Genomic DNA, 13879 nt, shown 5'->3' with positions numbered 1-13879 from the left:
GCGCCCCCTCTTGTTCCAGGAGTGCTCCCTCTTTCTCCTTTATTAGGGGAGTACTTTTCTCAGGGGGGAAGGATCATGTACATGAATGCTGTCCCATGAGGTCCTTTGCAGCCAGTGTCTATCAGCTAGGAGCTGTCCTTATGCCCATATTACAGGTGTAAAAACTGAGGCCCATTGAGGGTCACTGCTATCAATGAGGAGCAAAGCCCCAGTTGAGCATGGAGTGGAATTTGTTGTGTATGTGCATTCTCTGTGCACCCCTCACCCTGGTGTGATAATGGCTGGTGCCCTTGATGGCAGAGGGGGAGGATGGCTGGGTTTCTCTGGGGTAAGGAGAAGAGGTGGCTGGCATCAGGCTCTACTGGCCTGGGAAAAGGTATTTTTGAGTCTAAAATAATCCTCTTGTGGGGAAGGGTTGCAGGTTTGGGAAGCAATCCTTGCGTGGGGCCCAAGACCCTTTGGCTTGAGGTGCCAACCCATGTCCCCACCACGGCATGGCTTCTCACTTTTCAGGGCTCTGTAATCTTCAGTTCAGGACTGACCTGTCCACTTTGATCACAGTGGGCTGACAGGTGGATGTGGTCCCTATGACACATACGGCAAGGCTGCCACTGCTCTCTCGTTTGCTCCTGGGCACGGGAGGCTCAGAGTAGCCAGGTGGCACCACTTTCCCAACGCTAGCGGCCCTCCCTAGCAAACTGACCCCTACACACACACACACACACACACACACACACACACACACTTGGATAGGACACACATCCAGACACTCCTATATTGACACAGGCAGAGACGCATGTGGACACACACAGAGGTGATATACACACATGCTGCCCACCCATCCCCTCCTCCCAGACACGAAAGTCGCACAGGCATCAACAGACCTGTCGATGGGACATGTCCCAGGGACAGTGCAGCTGGGTTGCCTGGACAAGGCTTTTTGGTAGAAGCAGTCGTGGCTAGTGGCCACTGTCTCTGCATCCCTATAGTAGTCACCTGCCATCGTTGCACTCCTGAAGGCTCTGCCGGCTCTGGAAGACCCTCCAGGCCTGGCTCCTGACCTTGGGCAATGTGGGGTCCGTGGCCCAGTGTGTCCCCTCATGTCTCGAGCAGGGACGTGGCCATGGCTGGCTGTCTCTATCCCTGATTCTCTCTTTCTCTGTCTCTCTCCACGAGGGAATAGTGGGCTCTGCAGGGATGCAGTCAAGATGCTGGGACTCTGACTGGAGAGGAGGCTGGTGGTGGCGGGAGGACAGTCTGTGTGCCTGGGAGATGCTGCACCTCCGTCTCAGGGAGGCAGAGGGCACCTCAGACTGCACTGCAGTGCTCTCCATTGTGAAGAGTTTGGCAGATGAGGGAGAACCAGGAGACCAGGAGGCTAAGAAGGCATGGCCAGTGGGCAGGAGGATCAGGGAGAGTCTGGTGCCCTGGATGAAGTGAGGACAGAGTTTCCAGAAAAGAGGGGCCTGGGGCCCAATGTGAAATGATGCTCGTGGTCCTTGATGGGCGGCCTGGACGTGGCCCGTTGGATTCATCAGTGGGACGTCACTGATGACCTGGGAAGGAGTGGAGCCGTGAAAAATGGGTGTAAATCTGATCACTCTCATATCTGATACAATAAACTCAGGGTTTGTTTGTTTGTTTTTTCAGAATAACATTCATGGCCTCATATGCCTGCCCAGTGCCCATGTCTCCACTCTCATTCTGGGTTCCTTTGCCCCTCACTTACCACACTCAAGCCTCCTTGGTCTTCTTTTGTCCTGTTCCAGGACCTTTGCACACGTCGTTCTGTTTGCCCGTGAAGTTCATCTGCTCTCTCCAAATGGCTGCCTCCCTCTCATCCTGCAGGTCTCAGTTAAAATATCACCTGTGCTGAGGGGACTCCTTTCCAGGCACCCTTCCTACAATTGGTCCCTTAGGGTTATTTTCTTCCCCAGGACATTTAGCTTCTTCCTGAGCGGCCAACACAACCTGGGCCAAGGCTTGCTCGACAGACCTGTGCTGTTCAGCCCTGTAGCCACCAACCACTTGTGCTGAGGGAGGACTTGAAACATGGCTCCTCCAAACCAAGATGAGCTACAGGTGTGACATACACCCCATATCTTGAAGACCTAGTAAGAAAAAAATGAATGAAAAAACTAGGTAACAAATGCTTTTATAATGATGACATGCTAAAGTGATATTTTGAATAGGTTGGGTTAAATATCATTAAAATAAATTTCACCTGTTTTTTTTTTTTTAATTTTAATGTGGATACCAGCAAAATGTAAATTATATGCATGGCTTGTGTTTTATTTCTAATAGTGATGCCCAAAAATCTAGGTAGCCCTGGGCATCTGCTGCCTGCGGAGCGTGGGTGGTCCTACTGCATCTCAGCCGAGGATGGGAGCAGCCTCCTTGCCGAGGTCAGGAACCTCATGCCTGTGGTCCAGCCGCCCGTCAGGATGCCGGAGTGAGTGGTGCCGGGACCACCTGCTCTGCCCTGTTGTTCAGCCCCTTTAAGCTGAAAGCTCCAGAGGACTTCCTCTCTTCTTGGTCATTCAGGTCATTTAGAAAATGAAACCCGGACTGTAGCCAATATTAGGCCCCAAATCTCAGCGTAAGGAGATAGTGCTGCAACATCCCAGAATATGGGGGCTGAGCATTATAGGCCTGTATGAAGAGAGGCTTTTGTCCCTTCTGAAATGCCATCAATCAAAAGTCCAGGAAGAATGCACTCAGGTATTATTCTGTAATCTGTGTTAATTACATACAGGATGCACAGAAGGGCACAGCACACAGAAGGAATGGAACATATCCAGGACATAGGACCAGGAAGAGCAAGCCTCTCTAGAAAGTTCTGTGGAGACTCACACAGCTGACTCAATGGCGTTGAGGGCCCTCACACCCCCCGACCCCCAAGCTGGATGGGCCTCTCCGTTCTCTGAGTCATCTGTCCCCACTGCCATAGCCACTCGCACTCACACCTGAGGACAGGGCCTCTGGGCCAGTCCCCTTCTGGTCCTCCCAGCTCCAAGCCCAGAGCTGCACCACAGCGGGAGCCAGTGGGCGAGGATGTGGGAGGGACTGAGCTAGGGACCCCTACTTCCCGCACCCCGGGAATTACTTCCTCCTGCGTGCTCCTCCCCCTGCGACTGGAACTCTCCTGGACTTTCTCTGTGGCCTTCTCTCTTATCCCGTCTGCCACGAAGCCTTCAGTGAGGATGATGAGTCGGAAGCGACATGGTGGCTGCAGAAAACCAAACCCTTGTGAACACAGGAAGATTTGTCTTTTTCCTTAGTGGAAACAGGAAACTCTGGAAGGATATTTGACTTCAAGCCTGACCTTGTCGTATTTTTTTCAGAGAATGATCACATTCCTTGATACACCAAAGATGGGCTTGAGGACAGCAGAGCTGGGTGTGAGTGACTGCCCAGGGCAGCCGAACTAGTCTAATGGTCCAGGGAAGGAAGTGAAAACAGGGTCTCAAACAAACATCTACACTCCCATGTTCACTGCAGCATGATTCACGATAGACAAGCTATGGAAACAACCTAAATGTCTGTCTCTGTGGGAATGGATAAAGAAGATGTGACATATACACAATTATTCAGCCACGAGAAAGAAGGCACTCTTGCCATTTGCAACAACATGAATGGACCTGGAGGGCATTATGCTACATGAAATGAGTCAGACAGAGAAAGACAAATATCATATGATCTCACTTACATGTGGAATCTAAAAAAAATCCCGAAACGTAGAAACAGAGTAGTGGTTACCAGGGCCTAGGAGACGGGGCACAGGGGGAGAGGCTTGTCAAACAGTACAAACAAACCTCCAGTTAAAAGATAAATAAGTTCTGGGGACGTAACGTACGGCATGGTGACTATAGTTAACAGCACTGCATTATACACCTGAAAATTGCTGAGAGAGTAGATCTTAACTGTTTTCACCACAAAAAAGAAATGGTAATTATGTGCGGCGATGGACCTGTTAACTAATGCTACTGTGTTATCATATGTATTAAGTCGACACGTTGTACGCCTTAAACCTACACAACGTTATGTCAAGTATACGTCAATAAAGGTTAAAAGAAAAAGCCTACTGCTTCTCTGGAGTGTGGAAGGCACGCAGTGTTAGTATTGAAAATGCTGAGGCGGAGAGAAAGATAAGAGGGCTATGTTGGTAAAAAAAAAAATTAAAAGGAAAACCAGTGACGTGAATTTTTAAACAAATTGTCATGCTTCGGTAATAAAAATAGATTTATTTATTATGTGAGTCTTTTTTTAATGACATGACATTTATTGGAGAGGCACCGACGTCATACGTATTTATTTATTGAATGTGTTCACTGCATCAGGGAATAACAGGCTCAATTCTCTCTTTTCCTTCATGTTGTTGAGCTGCCCCCGAGATTCCTGAAATTAGACCTGGATCTATGAATACGTAGAAAATTGACTTGTTTATCCCTTTGTCTTTGGGTACAAGTAGAATGAGCACTCGTCTATGACTGTGGGAATATTAATTATGGTAGAGAATTTAAAGTGGATTGCAGGAGACCTGGATAATTATTCTCTCTCTCTCTCTCTCTCTCTCTCTCTCTCTCTCTCTCTCTCTCTCTCTCTCTCTCTCTCCCTGCCTCCGTCTCCCTCTTTCTTTTTCTTTTTTTCTGTGGCAGAAAGGACAGTCAGAACACTCCAGACAAAAGAAAACTCATGATAAAAAAAAAAAGAGAGAGACATGAAAAGCACCACTCAGTTCTGTGTGCTTGGATCATTCTCTTTTTCGAGGTTGCAGAGGGAGAGTGGTGGGACCCAGGATGCAGAAGGCGGTAAGGCCAGGTAGCTAATGGCATAGTTATTTTATTAGAATTTCACATGACACGTTGTTATATATTGCCATTAAGCTACACGAGCGCCTTAAATGATTAGATAAACAGGTGACTTAAGGGAATAATAAAATACCTCATGATACTCCATCACTTTTTAATAAAGATAATATCAGAATCAGAGCTAATGTCTTGGGTTTTAGCATACTGTGCTTGTATAGAACAATAAATTTGTGTAAAAGATAAATTTCAGTATTTGGAGTGATAGAGTATCATGTTGGCAACCTACTCTCACAAGGTTCAGAAAAAATCTGCACTGTACTTGCAACCTTTCTATAAGTTTGATGTTGCTTCCAAATAATAATAAAAAGAGAAAACCAAGGCTGAAAAGATTACCTGATCTGACCAAGGCCGCGTGGATAATAAGTGTCAGCGAGACACTGCAACTTGGGAGTGTCTGACTCCTAAATCCACACCCTCCCCACAAGCCACATGGCCCTGGACATCCGAGGTGGTGGCCTCCCCTCCCCCACCACCCTTCAAAATCTGCCCAAGAACACCTCTGTTCCTGCTCCTTCGTCTGCTGACCGGGCCTCCCTCCCTCCCCTAAGCCAAGCTGAAGTCCCTTTGATGGAACTGCTCCCTGACTTACCCCAGCCCTGCCCTGGCCCTGGCCCTGGCACCCCAATCCCGCCGGGCCCAACACCCACATCAGACCACGTGGCAGGCAGCAGCAGGGCAGCTGAAAGCACTCAGCACGCCAAGTAGGCTCTGGCTGGCTTCCTGCTCCTCAAAGTGGGGTTCCATCCGCTGAGCTCACATTCCCCCCCACCCCAAATCCCCCCACACTTCCTAAGGATCTCAAGATTTTTCAAACCTCTTACAGGTAAGCATGGCAATGTTTTCTTGTCTTGGTTCCCCGTTGTTACCATGCCTACAGCTTGAGATTCCCTCCTAATCAAGTGCTTGAACAGGGGATCTCATCTATTAGAGGCGCATACGAAAGTCTGACAATTAAGTTCACGAACTTGCTGCAACGACGTTGCTAACCTTTTTTGATATCAGAGGGATTATTCATGATGAATTTGTACCAACTGGACAAACAGTTAACCAAGTTTACTATTTGGAAGTGCTGAAAAGGCTGCATGAAAAAGTTCAACAACCTGAACTTTTTGCCAACAATTCATGGCTCTTGCATCACGACAATGCACCAGCTCACACAGCACTGTCTGTGAGGGAGTTTTTAGCCAGTAAACAAATAACTGTATTAGAACACCGTCCCTACTCACCTGATCTGGCCCCAGTGACTTCCTTCTTTACCCGAAGATAAAGGAAATATTGAAAGGAAGACATTTTGATGACATTCAGGACATCAAGGGAAATACGATGACAGCTCTGATGGCCATTCCAGAAAAAGAGTTCCAAAGTTGCTTTGAAGGGTGAACTAGGCACTGGTGTTGGTGCATAGCTTCCCAAGGGGAGTACTTCAAATAGTGATATTCAGCAATGAAGTATGTAGCACTTTTTCTAGGATGAGTTCACGAACTTAATTGTCAGACGTCACCCAGGCCAAAGACAGAAACTGCTGCTTTCCTGCGACATTCCAGGCCCGGCCCTGCCTTCCCACAGCTGAGTCCACTGTGCAGAGCAAAGGGGGACATGCATTGCCTGTCCACAGTCATTACCTGTGACTCTGAGCCATGTGCCCACCCAACTCTGCGGCAAGCTCCAGAAGCAGGAGCTGGGAAGCCAGGGGGCTCAGTGCTGAGGTATATCCCATGATCCCATGAGAGACAGTTTGTTCCAGATCAACCTGACCACCCTCAGCTTGAGCCAGGGCCTCTGCACTGTGTGAAACCACATGGACCCTTTCAAGAGCTAAAGAGGCTCTGCAGCTGGAATGGAAGGAGTCACGTGGACATATCTCTCTATGTTGCTGATCTGTCTCTTTGCTCTCCTGGGAAAAGAGTCCCTGCCTTCATATGTTCTCTCCTGGTGGTGGGCGTTTGGGGTTGGTGGCCCTGGACTGAGAATGTGCCACCAGCCAGGACTAGGGGCCGAGGCCTAGAAAGGGAAGGATTCCCCTGCCAGGTCCCTCCATGGGGCCCTGCACTGCTTGGGAAGCTGGTTGGGGACAGTGGGAGACATTCAGCCCACAGGAAATTTCTCTTCCGCAGGTTTGCTAAGTGCCCCTCCAGCCTGAGTGCTCTGTGAGGAAACCTGCTGTGTAAACAAGATGGCTGCTTCCTGCCTGGAACTCCTCGGAGCAGAGGTCCTCGTGACAGGAGCCTCTCCAGGGTGGAGAGGGAGCCTGGTAGCCTGCATTCATATAAATGGTGCTGTCCTCCTCTCCACTCTGACCCGGACGCAGACATCCATAGGCTCTGTTTGTATGGGTGAGTTTAGCCCCAGCCCCTGGGTCTTCCCCAGTGCGTGAGTTGCAGACAGGGAGAACCAACCCCGCGGTCACAGGCTTAACTAAGGGCCAGACTGGGAAGGAGGGGGCCTCCCCACCCACCACTGAGAGTTGTTCCATAGTCTCATAACTATGGGTGCAGGCAAGTGGGCTTGAAAATATCCTCATGCTTTGCTGGGCTCCTTGGCCAGGTCCATTCCCACCAGGAACTCAGCAGGGCCTGCCAGGGGAAGGGAACAACTGACCAATGAGAAGGGAACACCCCAGCAGGGGCAGGGGTCTCCCCATCATTGACCACCTTGGAGTGGCCAGGCTCTGGACCCTGGTTATCTTCATCCACCCTCAGGAACATGATTGCTTAGAGCCTGAAAAGAGGGTGGCTGAGAGTATGAGGGACAGATGGAGTGAGTGAGTGACCACATCCCTCGTCCCAACAGCCTGGGGAACGGGTCAGGATTGTCTCCAGGGCACAGAAGTTACAGCTGAAGTTAAGAGTGGTGAAGTTAGTACCCCCCGGTCACACAAACAGAGGCTCTACTAGAAAGGTCCTCTGACTCTCCAGAGCTCTTTCCTCCATACTCTTCACTTGCCTCAAGCTAGAGCGATGGGGCATGAGAACACGTTAGACGCCAGGTGATGCCAGAAGTTTCCCAGGATAGTTTGGGTCTTTCTAGAGTTCTCATCTGTGCTGTCACTGGCCTTCAGGCCCTGCTATGTGCCTGAATCTTGACAAAGCACAGCAAACGGAAGGGAAGACTTTTGCAAAAGCTTCAGTTGGGCTGACAGCCCTTCCTTTCTGCAGGAGGAGCAGCTGGAGTAAGAGCCATGTTGCTGTGCTCTCTGGTCCTCACCCTCATCCTGCTGATGGTCTCTGGCATGGAGTGCGATGTGAAGGAAGTTTGTGTTGGAAGCGCAGGCATCCCTGGTACTCCGGGATCCCACGGCCTGCCAGGCAGAGATGGGAGAGATGGTGTCAAAGGAGACCCTGGACCTCCAGGTACTGGCTGGGAGACCCTACCCTCAGCTGAGGGACAGTGACCTGTTTTCAGAAGACCCATGTGTTCAGGGCTCTGGTCTGGGCCCAAGGGTCAGCTGGATGGTGGGACAGGGCAGGAGTTTCCGGGGGCCTTAGCCTTCTGGGGGAGCAGCATTGGAGGGTCACTCCTCAAAGTGCCCATGAAGTGACAGATGAGTCAGCCCAGCTGGCAATACAGGTCCAGTCACATGAGTCTAATCCAGTTGTGAGTGATAGATACCATACATCCATGTCCCCTTCTCTCTGCAGGCCCCATGGGCCCCCCCGGAGGAATGCCAGGTCTCCCTGGGCGTGATGGGCTGACTGGAGCCCCTGGAACCCCTGGTGAACGTGGAGATAAAGGAGAACCTGGAGAGAGGGGCCCTCCAGGTGAGCAGGGTACGGCAGGTGGGCAGTGGCAACACAGGCATTGCTACATGAGGGATGATGGGGACCAGATAAATCCGTGGAGGCCAAAAGGGGCGTATTGCTCAACCTAAGTAGAATATGAGGTTGAGCAGAAATCAAAAAGGTCTGGGTAGTAAGCCACATTGCAGGGACTGATGGGTATTAAAAGTGCTCCACGTATCACGGCGGCTGTGGGGAGACACAGGGTGTCAGAGGTAGGAAACAAAGCAGCATGGGGAGACAGGGCAGGCCCTTCTAAGGGCTGAAGTGCTGGAAGCGTTCAGAAATGTGTACGGGCTTATGTGAACCAAGGATCCAGGCAGACGTTTGATTGGGAGCCCCACAAGCAGAGGCTCCGAGTAGTGAACAAGGTCCATCAGGAGAGTGCCGAGAGAACCACACTTGGCCTTGGGCGCGGGTGAAAGAGGGGGCCCTGCCCAGAAACCAGCAAACCCCACAGAAATGGGCAGACAGAGCCAGTAAAACATATGGCAGGAGAGGAAAGTAGGGAAGGGCTCAGCAAGTGCTAGGCTCTGTGAAAGGACAAGGGTGGGAAGATCTAGAAACACACTCCAATATCATGGACCCTTACCACGTGGGGCGTGGGCAGTGGGTGTGGGCAAGTAGAGGGCAGAATGTCAGGCTTGCGGCTCCCATCACATCTGCGTGGCAGGAAGTGGGAGTCTCTGTTGGTTTTCCCCTTATCCTGCCTGCGGTTCTCTCTACAGGGCTTCCAGCTCATCTAGATGAGGAGCTCCAAAACATATTCCATGACTCCAGACGTCAAATCTTGCAGTCATTGGGAGGTAAGGGAACCTCTTAGGACATTATAGGATAGGGGATCACCCATATATTCTCCTCATCCTTAGTACCAGGCCCCAGGACCTAGAGACTTGACAAACAGGTGTGGACAAGCAGGTCTTGGGGTAACGAATAAGTGCTTCCCTTTTCTGATGACACTGATGGCCAAGAGACGACAGAGGAGACGCAGACTAGCATTCTATGTCATGGGAAAGCAAGTTCTCTGCCTGTCTTGCTTTCTTTAGAATCCCAGGAAATTGCAGATTCTGGCACATACTAAGACAGTTAATAGATAGTTGTTAAATGGATGAATGAATTAATAGAATTTAGAAAGATAACACTGGAAGAGGGAGGGAAGACACACAGAGAGGCGGAGATGAAGAGATTGGAGAGAGCATAAAGGCTGAGAGCGCAAGTGAGGTAAAGGGACTTAGAGAATAAACGTGTGCCTGGCTCTCACCCTTCTCTTGAGGGCGCTCTAGGTTTACAGGAGGGTGGGAGAGAACAAACATTTGTGAACACTTATTGTATAGCAAGGCCTGTGCTAGATTGGCACTTTCTCATAATATAGTTTCATTCAATCTCTCACCAACACTATGTGTGCGTATTATACCTATTTTATTTACAGATGAGTGAACACAGGTCCAGGAATTGTAGATATTCACTCATTGGCACACAGCTGGCAAGTAGCAGGGGAAGCATTGCATGCCGGTCTGCTGGCTCCAGAATCTTTGCTCCTTTCTCAGCATCCACTGTTCTCAGATGGTTGTCCGTACCTCTTTCTTGTCCTGGTGCCAAGCCTGAAGTGGGGCCCAAGCATGTTTCCCTATGTCCACCTGCACTGGGACAGTGGGTCACAGATGATTGTTTTGAGGCTGGGATGTCCCGGGAAAGGCCAGGCTCTCCTTCAGGGCCTTGCTCGACAGCAGACGAGTGCTTCCTTACTAGGAGCGGGCCTCAGGTGGTTGAGCAGGGGCTGTTTTCCAGAGCCCTCAGTTCCCAGACAAGGGTGTTTTTCCTACTGCCCTGAGCTGGGATCCAAGCCAAGTCAACCTCACCCACCATTTGTGATTTCAATGCTAACCTTCTGCTTAGGCCGAAAGTCTGGGAAGAGGCTATGAGCAATGGGGAAAGGCATCATAAAAGGATGCCTTTCACCTGCCAAAGAGGTCAGTGGCCTGAGCCGCATTCCTCTGCTCTCAGTTCTCAGTTTGCAGGGCTCCATGCTGGTAGTGGGAGAGAAGGTCTTCTCCACCAATGGGCAGTCGGTCAACTTTGATGCCATTAGAGAGTCATGTGCCAGAGCAGGAGGCCACATTGCTGTCCCGAAGAGTCCAGAGGAGAATGAGGCCATTGCAAGCATCGTGAAGAAGCACAACACTTATGCCTACCTGGGCCTGGCCGAGGGCCCCACCCCAGGAGACTTCTACTACCTGGATGGGGCCCCTGTGAATTACACCAACTGGTACAAAGGGGAGCCCAGGGGTCGGGGCAAAGAGAAGTGTGTGGAGATGTACACAGATGGGCAGTGGAATGACAGGAACTGCCTGCAGTACCGATTGGCCATCTGTGAGTTTTGAACAGGCGCCAAGGCCACAGGGTCGATATGGTCCTGCCTTGCCTTTCAGCCTCCCAATAAATGCAGATCCACCCGATCTGTGAAATACTATCATTGCTTTCAACCAAATTTATTTCTGGCTGTTCCAGTTGGAGGCATTCTCAGCCACTCCGCTCCCAAAAGGGCCCTGACGCCTTTGCCTGATGTCTCATTCGTCTGACACGCCTCCTGGAGCCCCTTCTCAGCACTGTTCTCTAGGCAGCCACTTCTACCTTTGCCCTTTGCCAAGACATGAAGACTTCCTTCTTCCTCTTATTGTCCAGTTCCTTCATTTATAGCTGGCAACAGTGAGGTTCTGGGATTGAAGGTCCCTCCCTAATCACACACAGGGTGCCGGTTTCCAGGAGCCCTCTACTTTTTCTTTGCAACCCTCTGCCTCCCCAGTCTCATCAAGACATAGCAGTTCTGGCCAAGCAAAATGATAGAAGCAGGCAAACTTCTGGGAAATTCCAAATGTATGAAGCTAAGGGAGCATTTGCGATTATCTGGCAACCCTGGTCAGTCTCCCCCTATGAGATCAGAGGGCAGCTTGTGCCCCAACCTGGTAGAGACCAACCCAACCACAATGACTGGCATGCATTACTCACTTCCTTGAGTCTTGGGTGGCCAAATAACTCCCAGACCTAAAAGCAGCTAGCTTATTCCTCTGGGGATGATCCCACCCACCCACCCCAGAAATAACTCAAGTAACTTCCTGCTGGTGGCCGTATATCCCCATACCACGTCAGATCTCAGTGATGTGTTCACACCCCTGACTATTTATTGAGCACATACTATGTACCAGGCACCTTGACAAGCACTTCTAATACATCTTATAAAATATGATTTTATCTTTACACAATGCCAAGGAACCAACCAGCATGACTTTCCCTGGTTTTCATATGAGAACATTGAAACTTAGAGCAGTTCATTGTTTGAGTTTTAGTACATGAAGAAGTGGCGGAGACTGGACTCAAACCCCTCTGAACCTCACCCTGAAGCTTACACTCATGCCCACCCTACCATCTAGCTGAACAGGAATGATTTAAGGGTAATAAATCGTGAATGTGCTAACGTCAGTTTCCATTGCTTTGATTCCAAGAAACATCACATTTCTGTAATTGTGTGCATATGCTGAATCCTAGCTCGGAGCGCTCACTTACCTAAAAAAAGGAAAATTCAATCTCAGATTGTGCTTCCTTTTTTCATGGAAGGGACTGCCTGCCCTTCACCCTCAGATTGCATAGGCAAATGGGGAGCTACAGACAACATCTAGAAGAACATATGGAAGAACATCCGTGTTGATAGCTGGCATTAATACACTCCTGCTCCAAGTCCACGTGGTCCATTTATGGGTGGTGATGTCATGCCTGCCACTCCCCACTCAGCCACCTGGATGTTTTCCATAATCAGGGCTCTGTCGAAGGCCTCTGTGAACCATCTCAGTCTCAGGTCTGCATGGAATGGGACCGTGCCCCCATGCCCCAGGGCTCTGTGGAAATCAGATCATGTTCCTACTTGCACGAGGAGGCAACCACATATTTGTCCCATCTGCAGAAAAGTCCCCACTTCTCTCAACTTCACGTCTTTGAACGCTCTTCCACAATGCATATAATCCTTTTGTTGGACAAGAGTAGACTGTGGATTAAAACCCATAAATCCAGATGGGAATGAGCAGAAATACTCATTCTTTCACGAATGGTAATTTTTAATCTGATCCCTTGCCATATGTGTTTAGGGTCCAGCACAGAAATTATTCATCCTTCCCCAAAACTCAAAACAGCAAGAAGGAGAAGCATCTTTTCCCCGTTTTGTAGATGAACAGTCAAAGCCTCCAAAAATGGATGTTTTCTCATTTCTTGATAGGTTTATTTTTACTTACTTTATAGTTTTATTTGCTATTATTACTATATTATTTTATCACACTTAAATTAATTATAGCTGATTTATAAGAAAACTATTGATTATTTTTTGTTGAGCTCACATCCAGCCATCTTTTTGGAATCTCATTTATGGCCTAATATTTCTAATATAATTGATTCTCTTATGTTTTATAAATATATGATTATATTTACATAATGACAGAAATTGTTGAACACACTCAATAATTCATGTCTTTTGGGGGCTCTGAATGTATAGTGGGAAGACTTCTAATAATTCACCATTGAAAATGTTGCTTGTTTTAGGTTTCTGATAGATACCTTCTTTTTTTTGTAGGGGAACAGGACTTTTTTGGGGAACACTGTGTATTTCCAGGACTTTTATTCCAAGTCAAGTTGTTGTCCTTTCAATCTTAGTTGTGGAGGGTGCAGCTCAGCTCCAGGTCCAGTTGCCATTGCTAGTTGCAGAGGGCACAGCCCACCATCCCTTGCGGGACTCGAGGAATTGAACCGGCAACCTTGTAATTGAGAGCCCACTGGCCCATGTGGGAATCGAACCGGCAACCTTCGGAATTAGGAGTACGGAGCTCCAACCGCCTGAGCCACCAGGCCGGCCCCTCTGATAGATACCTTTTATCAAGGTAAAGAAGTTCCCCCTCTTTCCTAGTCTGCTGAGATTCATTTTAATCATAAATCTGTAATGAAATTTATCCGACGATTTTTTTTTAATTTCCTTAGTCTGTTTACCCCAAAATGGTGTCAAATGTGGATTGAGTCATTAGCATTCCTGGGTGCTGGCATCTGGAGCCCACAGGAGAGAACAAGAGGCTTTAAGTGCCTTATCTTTTAAGATTGGAGAAATGCTGCAGAGACCCCACCATGGAACCTGCAAGGAGCGGACTGTTCAGCATGAGTGGTCTAATAATTCCCACGCCTTTGGTCAGTATAAGGAGG

At 49.1% G+C, this 13879-nt stretch overlaps 1 protein-coding gene across 2 annotated transcripts; it reads left to right on the top strand.

Moving 5' to 3' along the window:
• The first annotated feature begins 4725 nt into the window (after positions 1-4725).
• On the top strand, positions 4726-11110 carry LOC117036194 (pulmonary surfactant-associated protein A). Of its 2 annotated transcripts, none has more exons than XM_033130926.1 (6): positions 4726-4811; positions 6986-7204; positions 8027-8221; positions 8510-8629; positions 9376-9453; positions 10652-11110. In XM_033130926.1, the coding sequence occupies exons 2-6, from the start codon at positions 7045-7047 to the stop codon at positions 11026-11028; spliced, it is 930 nt and encodes a 309-aa protein (XP_032986817.1). In that variant the 5' UTR covers positions 4726-4811; positions 6986-7044; the 3' UTR covers positions 11029-11110. The 2 variants fall into 2 exon arrangements, with proteins under 2 accessions (XP_032986817.1, XP_032986818.1); XM_033130927.1 differs by having other exon boundaries at positions 4747-4821.
• The last annotated feature ends 2769 nt before the right edge of the window (positions 11111-13879 follow it).

This window comes from Rhinolophus ferrumequinum, chromosome 16 (assembly GCF_004115265.2).
Source record: "Rhinolophus ferrumequinum isolate MPI-CBG mRhiFer1 chromosome 16, mRhiFer1_v1.p, whole genome shotgun sequence".
NCBI lineage: Eukaryota > Metazoa > Chordata > Mammalia > Chiroptera > Rhinolophidae > Rhinolophus > Rhinolophus ferrumequinum.
The sequence above is the reverse complement of the archived record's forward strand: the minus strand, read 5'-3'. Positions and strand labels throughout refer to the sequence as shown.